A 15,129-nucleotide genomic window follows, 5' to 3' on the forward strand; every position below is an offset into this window, starting at 1 on the left:
CCTGCTTCTCTTCCACCACAATCATCACTACACTCAGCCGTCCAGGCTACCACTCAGTCAGTCATTCACTCTATAGCCCTGCCATTAATGCACTCTGTAGCTGAGCCATTAGCCGCCTGGCCCGCAGCCAATTCAGCCACCCTTCCACCCGTTGCACCTCAACCACAACCGTCACTGCAGTCTCCGGCAGTTCAGCCTTCCCCAGTGCAGTCTTCCACTCAACCACCAGCTCCACTTTCTCCCCAACCGTCACTACTACCTCTAGCTCAGTCTCCTGTACAGTCGCCTCTAGTTCGGTTCCCTGTGCAGTCACCCCTAGTTCATTCCCCTGTGAAGCCATCAACTCCACCACCCACTCCTCTTTCACCACCACCAGTAGCTCAGCTCGCACCTGACCCATTGGCCCAGTTCTCCGTAGCAGTTCAGTTTTCTGGCCAGCGTAACATTGAGCCAGGGGTCCCAATTCCCTCTGGCTCTACATCAGCTCCTGCTGGAAGCTCTGATGAGCCCATCCAGCACTCCGCGGCTCCCATGCCGCCACCTGCCTTCTCCGCTGGAGGGTCCGAGGGGCCCGTCCAGCCGCCTGTCCCCGCTGGAGGGTCCGAGGGGCCCGTCCAGCCGCCTGTCCCCGCTGGAGGGTCCGAGGGGCCCGTCCAGCCGTCTGTCTCCGCTGGAGGGTCCGAGGGGCCCGTCCAGCCGTCTGTCTCCGCTGGAGGGTCCGAGGGGCCCGTCCAGCCATCCTCAGCCTCCATGTCCGCAGCAGACTCCGAGTCTTCGTCCTCATCAGCTGCATCGCCCACGCCGTCGCCTGCAGCGCCGCCGTCTCCGGCAGCGCCACAGTCTCCGGCTTCCATGCCGTCGCCTTCAGCCTCATCTTCGCCTGGTCCAGCCTTCGAGCCTTCAGCCTCGCCGCCCACGCCTGGTCCAGCCTTCGAGCCTTCAGCCTCGCCGCCCACGCCTGGTCCAGCCTTCGAGCCTTCAGCCTCGCCGCCCACGCCTGGTCCAGCCTTCGAGCCTTCAGCCTCGCCGCCCGGTCCAGCCTCTGCTTCGGCTTCAACGTCGCCCGGTCCAGCCTCTGCTTCGGCTTCAACGTCGCCCGGTCCAGCCTCTGCTTCGGCTTCAACGTCGCCCGGTCCAGCCTCTGCTTCGACTTCAACGTCGCCTGGTCCTGTGGCTGCCACGCCCCCGTCTGTTCCTGCCTCGTCAGCTGGAGGGCCCGAGGAGCCCGTCCAGCCACCTGCTGCAGCCTCACCTGCATCGGCTCCGGCTTCGCCTGGCGCAGCCTCTGCATCAGCCTCTGCATCAGCCTCACCTGCATCGGCTTCGGCTTCGCCTGGCGCAGCCTCTATCTTGCCTGGAGCTGCGGGGGCCTCGCCGTTCTCAGGTCACCAACTGCCGCCTCGGCGTCGCCGGCCGCTTTCCAGGCCTCTGAGTCGGCATCATGGCCGTCGAGGGCGGCCCCCCCGAACTGCTTCCACGTCGCCGCCGTCGCCGTCCGCACGGCCGGCCCCCCGAACTGCTTCCACGTCGCCGCCGTCGCCGTCCGCACGGCCGGCCCCCGAACTGCTTCCACGTCGCCGCCGTCGCCGTCCGCACGGCCGGCCCCCGAACTGCTTCCACGTCGCCGCCGTCGCCGTCCGCACGGCCGGCCCCCCGAACTGCTTCCACGTCGCCGCTGTCGCCGTCCGCACGGCCGGCCCCCGAACTGCTTCCACGTCGCCGCCGTCGCCGTCCGCACGGCCGGCCCCCCGAACTGCTTCCACGTCGCCGCCGTTGCTGTCCGCACGGTCGGCCCCCTGAGCTGCTTCTACGTCATCGCAGCCGTTGGTTTCTGCACGGCCGGCCTCCTGACCGGCTCTGTCGCCTGTGCCACCCACCTGGTTGGCCCCCGACCGTTTGACTTATGAACTTCTGTGCCGGCGACCTCCGGGTTGGCCCCCTGAACTGTTTTTCTGTTGCCGCCGTTGCCGTCCGCACGGTTGGGCCCCTGACTTCCTGCTGAACTGTTGTTTGTGCGCCAGTGTTTTTTGTGCGTGTGTCGTTTTTCGGCTCCTGGTGCTCCTGTTTTGTTTCGCTTCGGGCCCTCCTTCCTGGGCCCCCGCCGCCCGCCCTGGTCGGGTTGTTTTCTGTTTTTGGTCGTTTTTGTTTTCTTGTGTTGGGCTGTCTGGGGCCAGCCCTTGTGGGGGGGGGTACTGTCATGGTTCTGGGTCGGTGACCCAGTGTTTTTGATTTTGTACTCTTATTTTTGATATTATGAATTATGACAGTTTGTTTTGGTTTCCCAAGTGTTCATTCTGTGCTCCCTGTTTTCCGTCGTCCCTGCCTGTGTATCCCCTCTAGTGTGGTCAGGTCCCTGTATTAAGCCCGCGTCTCGGAGTCTGTCTGTGTGTGTGTGTGTGTGTGTGTGTGTGTGTGTGTTTCCTGTTTTATATTGAAGGTCCGTGTCTTATGTGAATGTGTCCTGCTTTGCTTCCTTGTCTCGTCAGTCCTGATTTCTCCCAGCTGTGCCCTCCTTCTGTGTCTCGTTCCCCTCGTTACTTCCAGTGTATTTAAACCCTGTGTTTCTCTGAGTCAGTGTCGCGTCGTCCCTCAAGCTGTGTGTTTCCTTGTGTGCCTCCCCGTCAAATGTAAGTTTATATTTCCCAGTTTAGTTTTGTATGCTTTCCCCTGCCAGCAAATAAAGCTGAGTTTTGAGTTCATCCTTCGAGTCTGAGTGTCTGCACCTTGGGTCCTACTCCTGCCTGCCACACAGCGTTTCATGACAGTAACCTTGGTTTCTTTTGGTCAATTTGCACGATTGACACCTCTTTTTAATCGTTTTAGCCAATAGATTCAAAGTAACGACGCCACGTTCACGTCACTTCAACCAATCAGACGTTGTAATGCCAAAACCCACGTGTGTCCAAATTTATTGCATGTGGCGTCTGTCCAGTCACGTGTCTGTAGGTGGGTCTAAAATGGAGATTGTTGACGGAAAAACGGCTCTGATGCGGCTAGGTTGGCATGGTAACTACCTGCTATCGTGGCTACCGGCTACCGGCGAAAATAACGGAGGAAATCGGGACGGTAAGCCAATTTCCGTCTTAGCGCATTTGCGCCGCTGTGTGTTTTTGTGGTCTTCTTTTGCAGCTAATTCAGTGAATTTTGGTCTGATCGTGGTCAAACTTGGTGTGTGCAGTCAGTGATAGCCCTGGAAGCTAACCAGCCTATTTTTAACCAGTTACATCAAGTCTGAAGAATTTCTGGTTCGGCTTTGTGTGTTTAGCGGACTTCTGCGCATTTACGTAACTGCTCGTTTAATCGCGGCTTGTTTTCGGTGTGTTTGGTGGTTGTAGAAATGGTTTATATGACATTTTAGCTGAGATTCTGAGGTTTCTGTGGATACCACACATGTCTGGATTTATATTTCTCAACCGGCGTTATAACCGATTAAACGTGATCTCCTCCTTTTTGCCCCCAATGCCGGGGGCGTGGGGGAGAAGATTAATAAAAACCAGTAGAGGCAATGATTAAATTAAACAGCTAACATCCATCCATCCATTCGCTTCCACTTATCCTTTTTCAGGGTCGCGGCGCTGGAGCCTATCCCAGGTTTCATAGAGCGGGAGGCGGGGTACACCCTGGACAAGTCGCCAGTCTGTCACAGGGCTAACACACAGGAACAGACAACCATTCGCACTCACATTTACACCTATGGGCAGTTTGGATTAATCAATTAACCTATCCCCACAAACTGCATGTCTTTGGACTGTGGGAGGAAGCCGGAGTACCCGGAGGGAACCCACGCAAACACGGGGAGAACATGCAAACTCCACACAGAACGACCCCGTCCTGATGGTGGAATTGAACTCAAGACCTTCTTGCTGTGCAGCAACAGTGTTGCCCTAAACAGTTAATATTTAATAATCAAATTAATGACTAAAAAGGCACTGATCTAATTAATATCAAACTTAATACAACCAAAAACAAATAAGTACATAATAAACAGTCAAACAAAATTTAAAACACTTGGTACTTGCAGTGGTTGGCAAAGTTTCATTTTATCCAGACTTGATAGTAGAGGGCTTTCAAAACAGTCTCTGATGGTGTCTGAGGATCTGGAACAGGTTTTGGATCCAATGTGCTGGAGGACTTGCAGATGCTTCTTCAGATGCTCGGTGTAGATTAGCCTTCTTTCCTTGCAGTCTGAAAGCAAATACAAAGCACAATAAAGCAAACTGCCCATGTCAAAAGCAAATATACAATCTTACATTTAATAGAGCTGACACAATTAATCGTATAATGACTTACAATTGTAATGCATTGCAATGCGGACATAAAGCATTCTTAATCCATTCAGAAGAAACTAATCGATTATTAAATACAGTCCCGATCAAAAGTTTAAGACCACTTGAAAAATGGCAAAAAATCATCTTTTGCATGGTTGGATCTTAACAAGGTTCCAACAACATGCAACAAGCAGAAATGGGAGTGAGACAAAACATTTAACTTACATTTCACAAACTTAAACTGGGACAGGCTGTTTTACAGCTGATCAAATGTTTAGGACCACATGCCTTTAAAAGGCCAAATCTGTGCAAAACTGTGGATTCATTGTCATTTTCTGTCAGGTAGTCAGACTGTCAGAATGTTCTGATGGCAAAAGCAAAAAAACTTTCCTTTTTGAACATGGTCGGCTTGTTGAACTGCATAAGTAGGGTTGCTCACAGCGCGCCATCGCTGAGGTGGGATGCAGTTAAGACGGTCATTTCTTAAATAATCCTGGGGGTTATGGAACAAAAACGTGAAGTGGAAGACCGAAAAAATCCTCAACCTGAATTAAGGCCATTAGTGGTGCCAACTGCACCCCCATAACCATCAAATGGCATCTGAGACTGAAGGGCTTCAAAAACCAATTCTCTGATGAGAAAAAAATATAACCTTTTTTTTCTCCTGTAAAAAAAATGCAACCTTGATGGTCCTGATGGTTTCCAACCTTACTGACATGTCAAGCAGATCCCACCTGAGATGTTTTCTTCGCCCTACAGACGAGGGGGTGCCACAATGATTGGGGAGATGCTTTTTTCTTCAGTAGAACAATGAAGCTTCAAGAGGTGCAGGGGTGACAAATGGCTGCTGGCTATGTCCAGATGTTGCAGAGAGCATCCCTCATGACTGAGGGCCCTCATCTGTGTGGTCACGACTGGGTTTTTCAACAGGACAACGCTACAGTACACAATGCCCACAGGACAAAGGACTTCTTCCAGGAGAATAACATCACTCTTTTGGACCATCCTGCGTCTTCCCCTGATCTAAATCCTACTGAGAATGGACAACAGTTCCAGACAGTAAAAACCCTTCGTGTGGCCGTCTTCACCACTTGGAGAAATGTTCCCACTCACCTCATGGAAACGCTTGCATGAAGTGATCAACAATAACAGCGGACCAATTAATTACTGAGTTCAAGTTTGGAACTTTCTGCTTTGGGGGTTTACCCATGTTTTTTGGAAGTGTGGTCCTAAACTTTTGATCAGCTGTAAAACAGCCTGTTTCAGTTTAAGCGTGGTTTTTAATAAATTGCATGCTCAAAAAATGTTTTGCCTTCCTCCTATTTCTTCTTGTTGCATGTTGAAGCTCTACTTGGAACCTTGTTAAGATCCAACCATGCAAAATATGATTTTTTGCCATTTTTCAAATAGTCTAAAACTTTTGATCAGGACTGTACAACCTAAAAATAACAGCAATTTGTTTTCTTCAGCCACATACATCACAGTGGACCAACAAGTGCAGTTTGTGTTCAGACAAGCAATAAAAAAATAGCTTATATATACCCTCCTTTATTTATTGGTGAAAACAAACAAACTGCAATGAAGTTATCATGATGCATTGGGAAAAAAATTATATTTTTCGGCGCAAAATGTCTGTAGTTTTCTAATAAAATCTCTGTTACTGAGCCTCACAGGTCCTTTTCTTCTGCTGTTGCGCATCACATGCCAGCGGTGGCTTCACACATGCGCGATTCATTAGCAGTCTGGATGCAGTGGGGTAAAAATCATCTGTTCCATCTTCCATTCCACCACGTCATCAATTATGAGAGGCAACAGCCTCTGTTTTCTACAGTCTATGGTCTGGACCGTCAGAAGTGGCGCTATCTTGTTCTTCGTTGGTTTGGCGGACTACACGCTTCCAAGGAGTATTAGTGCCCTCTGCTGTTGCAGTACCTCACAGTCAGACAGCTATTTCTGACAACATAGTACCCTCCTCTCCTAAGTTTTATAGTTATAGATAGATAGATAGATAGTGTTACGAAATCAGTTTTTACCCCGGTTCTTTTATTCGTCAAGGGATCCAGAAATGGCACCGGAACTCAGTAGTTATTTTTACAAAATCTTTATTCATCTTCATTTAAGCATGCACTTCTAGAAGGGAAGACGAGGCCGGTGTCCCTCTGAAACAATCTTCACCCCTTTGTTAGTTCCAGCCAGCTTTATAGAGGCGACCCCATCATAAATCCCCATGGTGTGCTGGAAACTCTGTGTCTGTGTCTATGTGCACGAGCACATGAGTGCCTGTGTGTGCGCACGTGAGTGTGCATATAGGTGTGGGAGTATATCAGTTAAAACACTGTGGGTGTGTGTCTCTTCCTAGGGGCCATAAATACCATCTCCCCTCCAGACCATAGTTATCCAGTTACAAATCTACTTCTAAGCTCATGACACAATCAGGCCTTTGTTTATATCCAGGGCAGTGTCAGTGTCTCTACCATAATTCTACATTCTATCTTAACACATTTCTAAACTCTAAAGCAAACTAAACATTCCTACATGTCTAAACTCTAAAATAAGCTAAACATTTCTACAAATCCCCCTTTTTATCTGCCCTATGGCAGATAAAACTACACTAAATCTTTCACCATAATGTTTTCATACTGTGACTCCCCATTTCCCAAAAGTGGTCTCCTGGTGTTGGACTTTGTATCAGATTCTCCCACAGCACGATTTATGAGTCTTACGAACAAGGCTCTGATACACGGCACACAACAACACCCACACGTCACTAATATCGTAGTAAAAACAGACAAAGAAACCATAATTGACATAAGGAAACCTTTCCATTGCCCAAAGACAGAGGTCATCCATGCTTCCAGCAGGTTATCCACTCCCGAATGCCCATACATTATGGTGGACAACGTCCTTAGGCCTTCCAGAACTCGGGTCACAGAGCTGTCTGGAGCTGTGTTATTTGGAATAAAAGTACAATACATATCCCCAAACATAGCGCAAACGCCCCCTTTTTCTCCCAGCAACATATCTAACGCCATCCGATTTTGTACTGCCATTAAAGATGTTGGACCCAACTTCTCAGCAAGTCCGTCAACTGCGTCCCTAGTAAGGTTCGCCAATCTCAGGACATTATAATGCACATAATTAATACGATCCACATTCTTGCTAGAAGTTACTGGAAAAAATGCAGAAATTATTGGGAGATTTTCAAATCCTCCAGCAATTTGGTCCGCTACCTTAAATTCATTTAGGCACACCCCTAGGCACTCCAATAGCATCTCTGTATGTTGGTGATCCTATTGTAAGGTCAAACAATCCTGGTGACCGTTTGGACAACACATGACGTCTGCGCGTGGCTGTCAGTTGAGCGGTGCCGGGCTTAGCCAGCCGCACCCCCTTTTCTCCTACTAAAACGAGAGGTGCACCTATACGTACCATGGCACAGTGACCAAAAGTCCCACTAGGAATTCTAACATACAGTCTGTAGCCACCATAATAATACAAACCAGCACATGCCCACAGGCCTATTTCGGTGCCGGTGTCTTTTGATACCTTTCCTCTGGCCAGGTACGTCACAGTGCACCAATCAGCGTTAATCTCCCCGGGCTCATGCTCATGTCTGTCAGGGAAAGACACAGTAAAGTCAAAACATGTGTAGTTGGGTCTTCTTGGCATGAAGGGACCAAGCACAGTATCATTACCTATTGGTGGAAACAAACTTGCTAACATAGTACAATTACCTTCAGAAGCCGCTTCTCTGGTGAGTCTGAGCATGCACTCAAATCCCCACTGGTCTTCGGGATATAAAGGAGCTGGTTCTGTGAAAAGATGTGGGCGGGCCGCTGCGCACGCCACACAATCTGAAACATTCTGTTCCCTAGCATTTTGGATGAGCCAATCTAGCCATAAATTGCTCTCACGGTAGCCAGTGGCCATTGAAATGAGCTGTTTAGGTTTGAGTCTTGTATAATCTACCTCAAGTATTTGTGGGCCCGATTCTGAAAGTGACAATGGTGGGGGAGGTGTTAATACAATTATTTCAGCCACATCAGGTGCAAAATCTCTAAAATTAATTTTAACCAGACCGTATGGGTCCTTCCCTGAGACGTCTACTCCTATGAATAAGTACACCACGGATTGAGCGGGCCACACAGTGTCATGCCAACGATTCAGTGAGAGGGTCAACGGGTTCTGCCCAGCTGAGAAGTCCCGCTGAAACCCAAGCTTCTGCCACGCGGTGTCCTTGTACGGGCGCCACGTGCCAGAATACTCCACTATGGTAGACCAGTACTCACACGGGCCCTTCCAATAAGTGTGATAGGGGTAGCCAAGCTTCTGATTATTACTGATAGGTTTGCAGCTTGAACCTATTCGCTGGAACGTTGAAGGCAATGTAATTACACAGCAAAGCAAGACCCGAGTAGGCAACATTCTTTATGTTTCACGTGCACGGGAGAGAACTGGACAGGCGCCGTTCCTTCGCTTGACCCCAGTTGCTCTCGTCCGCTCTCCCGTAACACTGCTCTTTTATTGTGGTTACATGAATATGCATAGGTTCATTAACATATAACCTCTTATATAGGTATACATGTGAACAAAGAATACCTTGTGTGTGTGTGTGTGTGTGTGTGTGTGTGTGTGTGTGTGTGTGTATCTGTGTGTGGGGGTCAAACTGTGACCCCAGGAAGACTCCCCAGAGCCGTCCATCTAAACAAAAGGCACTTAGACTAAAACAGACATAGATACGTTTATCCTACCATAAAACAATAAGACAAGGTACGACCTTTCCCATGCTCCTAAAATGTGGGTGTGAAAGTCAGAGAGCTCTGGAATGCACACAAAGCTTGCAGACTATTAAGGATCAAACCTCTACCAATCTACACCTAATTATAAAACTCTAAGAATATATAAGTAGATATTTCTAAGCATAAATGACAATCACAATACAAATCTAACAATTACACTCTATATCTACCATTGGATTGTAACCTACCCAGACATCATATCCCCGCCATGAACTATTTAAACCTTTACATTTAATGACAGCACAAAGGTCGAATGTATACGAGGCTGTGGACCCTTTAATGTTGTCCAACTCTATACCGCCATAATAATCAAAACACTCATCTGATTTACCTGTTTCACTGCGTTTGGTTCGCTTCGCCGTGGCCTGTGATGGTGGAGTCGCCGGAATGGATTCGGGTCTGTCTCTGGGCAATTCACTTATAAGAAAAATCACAGTTACAATAACAACAGTTATCACACCTAACACTACCGTTTCTCTCCAATTTCCCCTTAACCAGCCTAGACAAGTTGACCTGATGTAAATGTAGATGAAAGACTTGTCTGTTTACATCTTTTCCCATGCAGAAGGCTTCTCTGCAGAGCATCAAATCATTTGTGCTGTTCACAGAATCACAATTCCATCGCTGGACTTCCTCTGCGCTGTCACTTTTGGAGCTTGGCACGCTCTCTCCATCCCTCGATTCTCACGTTCCAACGCTGCTGAAGATTTTAAGGCAGAGCATGTCGTACACCTTAGTTGTCTTCCTCAACGTCAACGTCAACACTCTTTCATTTCATTTAAAATTTTGCTGTGCAGAGTCTCCTCATGACGATCTCCTGCGCGATGTCTGCTGTGCTGAAGGTGATCTCGGATCCTCCTGAAGACTCTCTCCTGGCCTCAGCTCCCATCTTGTAGACGATCTCCTCAGTCACTCCTTCTCGTCATGGCACCTCACGACATCTACAGATTTAAAAATAACACTCCTCTCCCCACATGGCTTTCACCATGTGTCAACTTCCCAATGAGACATAGAATGTTGCACAGTCTCCCTAAAACAATCTCCAGGGTTTCCCACTTGGAGCAGCCATACTCCAACCTGTAACCCTGTGTAAAAACATCAGTCAGCAATTAAATGTTTAGCTTGTTTAACTCCCAGCTCCACCTGGAGCCTATATCCTGGAAGACAACGTCTGTTAAATCAAACTTCACATTTTCAACCGACTATAGATCATAAGAATAATAAAGTATTCAGCATAAAAGACAAGTATCATGTGCAGGTTTTCTCAAATCATTAAATCACAATTATTGCCATAATTTGTCCCAAATCATGAATCATCCCAATTAATTCCACAATTTAATCGGTGACTTTCCTTAAGCAATGTCACTCCACTTACTATGAGCTCAGTAGTGGCCAGCTAATGAGCCCCATATTCAACTATTCCATAAACACTGCATCTCTTATTTGTTTTCTCATGTCACTTGTCTGTTTTCTGCTGAATCCTCTACATGCACTCTTAGAAAAACAAACATTAACAACACACATGGACAATCCTGGTGGTCAGGCGCAGGTCGACAGGTTCCAGAGGTGCTGTAAAAGGTCATAAAGTTAAGCCTGCTGTAAAAGGAGTGACACTGGTTTCAACACAGGATGTGTCTTACATTTTATTTTCACTTCTCCCCTGTAATAGTCAACATTTTCCCAAGAACACAGTGTAATAGCATAATCAACATATAGCCTGTAAACACAGTCCCCTTCACTCATAAACCCAGTAATCCTGTAGTAGAAAGAACATTAACCATTAGTGTGTCCTGCTGTAACTCACATAATCAAACACATGATTAACTCTCTGCTGTAGAAAAGAAATGTAAATGTTAACGCTACGCACAAGCCCATGAATAACACACCCCTGATAGATTGACAAACACAGAAAGTGGCATTTAAAAGGTTAAATCGTCACGCAACCTAGGATGCTGCTGTCATCTTCCTGCTCCTGTAAAAGAAACACATAAATTCATCCACCCTTTTGTCCTGTCTAGGTGGAGGTTAACCTTGAGTAGTGGTCAAGTCTTGTCAGCTATTGTCAGCTTTTACCCGTCAGTCAGTTTTTTCTCTCACTCATTCATTCATTCATTCTTTCTTTGCTGATAGTGGAAATTATCGTCGCATTTTCATTTCCACCCACAGCAAAATGACATCATTTCAAAAAAGAAAAGAAGAACTTTTAGATCGGATTATCTCGCTGAATCCTTTTTGGGCAGGGACTCTCATTTTCTAATTGTCCCAAATAAGCGGCTTTCTCCAGAGCCCAATTGTAATTTTTGGAGAAACTCACAACGGTTTTCTCGACATGTTGTATAGTGCTTTTAATTCCCGTCGTGCAGATCTGCTTAAAGAAAAGAAATTCACAAACACAAGTCAGTGCACTTGTTCAAAACAAAAATAAAATAAAAATAACAAACAAAACTATCAAACAAAACTCCCAGTGCACTGTCCAAAAAACAAAATAAAAATAAAAATGAAAATAACAGATCAAAATGAAAAACAAAATTAAATAAAAATACAGAAGCCCGGTCTTAGGACTTGTCCCAGAATATTCTTTTTCTAATAGGTGAAAACACACCAAGTCTAAGAGTTGGTGCCATGGTAAAACCTTCCCCATACATCAGAAACAACAAACAAAACAAAACAAAACAAAAAACAAAAATCTGCTTGTTTTATTCATTTAAACTCTGGCTGCAGGATTCTATTCACCCCTGTTATCATGTTCCCCAAAATAATACTAATTCAGTCGTCTATGTATCACTTCTCAACCCACTCACAATAAACCAGACAGGATGATGGTAACAAAATTGCCTACTTAAAATTGTGTTTGATCCTAATGAGCTTCATTGCATGTGTGTGTGTGTTAGTAGGGTTAATACATTTTCTATTTCTGTGGGTTCTTTTATGTACCTTCCCCCTTTTTTCTGAAACAAAACTCCGTTCACTCCAAGTTTTGTTTCAGAAACATCTAAATGAAAATCTCTATCATAGTCAGGCACAGCTAAACCCCAAGTGCTTGGAGGTTACCATTGGCAACCACGCTGTGTGTTATTAACCCCTTCTACAAATACCCTCTTTTGATGTGTAACACTTTATGTATGATTTCATATTCTCTGGAGTGCATATCACGTGCATGTGTGGTGTTGTCTTTCCATTTTCTCTAACAGTACTAATGCATACCTCAGTGCTTGTCTTCCTCCCCCTTTTGTGGTGGTCTGGACACTTTGTCAATCCTCCACTTCAAGGCAGTCGTTTGTCTCCCCAGATTCCTTAACCCAATTTGATTCCCCACACTAAAACAGCATTCCTCTTCTTTCACTCTGCTCCTCTCTCTCCGGTCTTCTCTCCCACTTTGCAGTCCAATCGCAGTCAGTTCTCTCCAGCTTTGTCCCGTGTATGCTCCCACTGTTTCTTTCATTGCCATCTTGCTCCAAACACGGCAAGTGTCAAACTTCAACAATCTTCTCAAAAGTCCTTCACACACAGTGAGGTTGCAGCTTGCTGGAAACGCATCTCCATTTATCCAATCAAGATGACGGATCTTCTCTTTCTGATGCCGTTTGCCCATAGTGCTGCTGGACCTCTCTGCTCAGGACTCTGGTATTGTCTCTTGGACTGCTGTCCACTGTTGATGTTCATCCTCGTGCTTCTGGAACTGCACTCTGTGTCTTCAGGGAGAGATTAGCTTCCTTGGAGCTTGCTTGTTCTGGATGAGGACGGGAAGCTGCAAAACAATTCAGCCAAAAATTCTGGCTGGGGTGTCTATTTTTGGTTTTTTTTATTTTAATTTCTAATTATCTTAACCTATAATTTTCTTCCGACTGCTGCCCGTGGAGAATTGATCCAGGTCCGTTCCCCACCTCTAATCGACAGACTGAGAGACTTTCATTATTCAGTGTGACTGCATATGTTTTCATCACTCCTAAAGCAACACATCTCCGCTTATTTTTTTTTTGAACTCTATTGACTTTAAACCCCAACAATGAAATTTTATTTGTTCTTAACCACAAACACAAAAAACTTCTTGATGTTGTTGTTAATTATTTTCACCCACAATACTCCAAATTATGTTTTCTTTTGTGTCCAGCAGGGGAAGAAGATGACCTGTAGTGTCACTGCTTTCCCCAGTTGGAGACAATTTCTCACTCACACTTCCACACTTTTTATTTTCTTTGTTGTCATTATTTTCTTTCTCTCTTTTTTTTTTAAAAACACCCACACTTTAACCTGTAAACTCACTCCTTCAAGCTCATTTTTCTTTCACCCCAACAGCTCTCATACAATCAGCAAACAAATTCTCCATTCATCCTTGAATACTTGGTCACCTTTAAATGTCACTGTTAATTTTATCAATTTTAGCAATTCATTTATCATTAACTTAACACTAATCCACTGTTTAGTTTTATTTATTTATTTTAGTTCACTTTCTCCCATTTGATCACGTTTATTTTTTAACTCTTATTATTTCACAGACAATCAACTAATGTACTTTTTTCTCCCTCTTTTGTCATCAAGGAATTCACACACACTCACAGGCTGGTCACTCACCCCCACCTTTCTTTCTCTCTCTCTCTCACTCACACACACACATTTTACTCCTCCTTTGTTCCACCTGTGAACCCGCCCCCTGAGGCTGGCTCACACACACCTCATGCTTCTCGCAGTCCCATTCAAACTTTCTGCGAGACACCTTCTCTGCTGATTCAGGACAACGCCCTGATCGGCACGAAGAGCGGGTGCCGTCCGCTCTTGTACGCCTCGACTTAACTAGGACAATTAGGCTCACGATCTTCAGATCGCGCCACATTTGCCTCACGAATTATTCAAACTGTGCCACGGACTGGATACCGCAGTTTCTCTTCCCCATAAAAAATAAAACCAAATTAAACCCCCCAATTGACTTCACAGTTTGCAACAATTCGCGACACGGCCTCCTGCCGCAATTTCTGCACACCACAAACACACATTTTTAGACCCAAATTCTTTTTTGTTACTTTAATTGACTCCCGTACTTCAGACGAGACACAGAACTGCGCTTTCAAACACACTACACAGCCCTCCTTCTGCATCAGGCACTGGTTCAACTCAGCTCGGAATCTAACCGGCGAAAGCAACCGATCCTGCTTTTATGCATACTTCAGACTGTGACAGGGACCTCTCCCCGACTTAGTTATTTAAGGAGCCACGAATCCCCAGGTCACCACCCTGGATCTCCTGCCCTCACAGGTCCTAGCCCCGTGTCCGAGACTAGGTGGGGTAACCAAACCCGTGACACACACGGCCCCCACCGGTGACGAGGCCTTTCAGCCCCGCTTTCTAACTAGTAGTAACACACGTTTCCTGCTTTAACGCACGGAGGACGGATCACACACCGCCACTTTTTTTCCTAATAACTAAGACGGATCACACACTGAATCTTCACACACTGAATCTGTGTGAAGGCCTCTGTGCCTGCTGTAGGTTGGCCAAATACAGAACTTCACATCCTGGAGTCCATCAATCCAGATAAGATTCCTCAGGTCTATTAAGATCTCTCAGAGGTCTTTATTAAGAGGCGGGCCTCTTCCCTACCCTGGTATCCCCCATACAACATGGCCATCGAGCTCTTCCCTGGAGATGTACCACCCCATGGTCTTCTGTTTTCCCTATTCACCGAAGAGAGCAATGCCATGGAGGAGGCTCTTCAACAATGTTTTATTCGACTCTCCACCTCGCCAGCCACCACTGAGTTCTGCTTTTAGAAGATGGATGGATGGGGGGGCTCCGTTCTTATTAGAGTTTGAACAAGGTCGCAATTAAGAACTTCCACCTCCTCCCCCTGCTCTCTACTGCACTCGAATCTCTCTCTCCCAGGCCGGCATCTTTACCCAACTGGATCTATGCCTACCATTTAGTGCACATCAGACAGGGGGATGAGTGGGAGATGGCTTTCATCACCCCTAATGGTCTCATGGAGTATTTGTTGATCCCATTCAACTGGTGCAATAGTCCTACCATTTTTCAACATCTGATTAAACACATCTTTCGGGACTTGCTAG

General features: G+C 46.4%; 1 protein-coding gene across 1 annotated transcript; it reads right to left on the reverse strand.

Annotated features, from left to right (window-relative positions):
* Positions 1-302: 302 nt before the first annotated feature.
* LOC112842013 (uncharacterized PE-PGRS family protein PE_PGRS54-like) lies at positions 303-13,898 on the reverse strand. The gene is made up of 4 exons (XM_025897742.1): positions 13,740-13,898; positions 1,470-1,877; positions 1,152-1,379; positions 303-1,118 (listed from the first exon to the last, which is right to left on the reverse strand). The coding sequence occupies exons 1-4, from the start codon at positions 13,896-13,898 to the stop codon at positions 423-425; spliced, it is 1,491 nt and encodes a 496-aa protein (XP_025753527.1). The 3' UTR covers positions 303-422.
* Between the last annotated feature and the right edge of the window lie 1,231 nt (positions 13,899-15,129).

The sequence above is a fragment of the Oreochromis niloticus genome, linkage group LG13 (assembly GCF_001858045.2).
Source record: "Oreochromis niloticus isolate F11D_XX linkage group LG13, O_niloticus_UMD_NMBU, whole genome shotgun sequence".
NCBI lineage: Eukaryota > Metazoa > Chordata > Actinopteri > Cichliformes > Cichlidae > Oreochromis > Oreochromis niloticus.

What these genes read in the sequence shown, in the direction of transcription:
- LOC112842013 (XM_025897742.1), bottom strand. Translation starts at nt 13,898, where the DNA reads ATGTGGCGCGATCTGAAGATCGTGAGCCTAATTGTCCTAGTTAAGTCG. An exon ending in GGGACTGCGAGAAGCATGAG is followed by an intron (nt 1,878 to 13,739) that starts GTGTGTGTGAGC and finishes GGGGCCAACCAG; the next exon opens with GTGGGTGGCACAGGCGACAG. An exon ending in CAGGACCAGGCGACGTTGAA is followed by an intron (nt 1,119 to 1,151) that starts GTCGAAGCAGAG and finishes GGCGACGTTGAA; the next exon opens with GCCGAAGCAGAGGCTGGACC.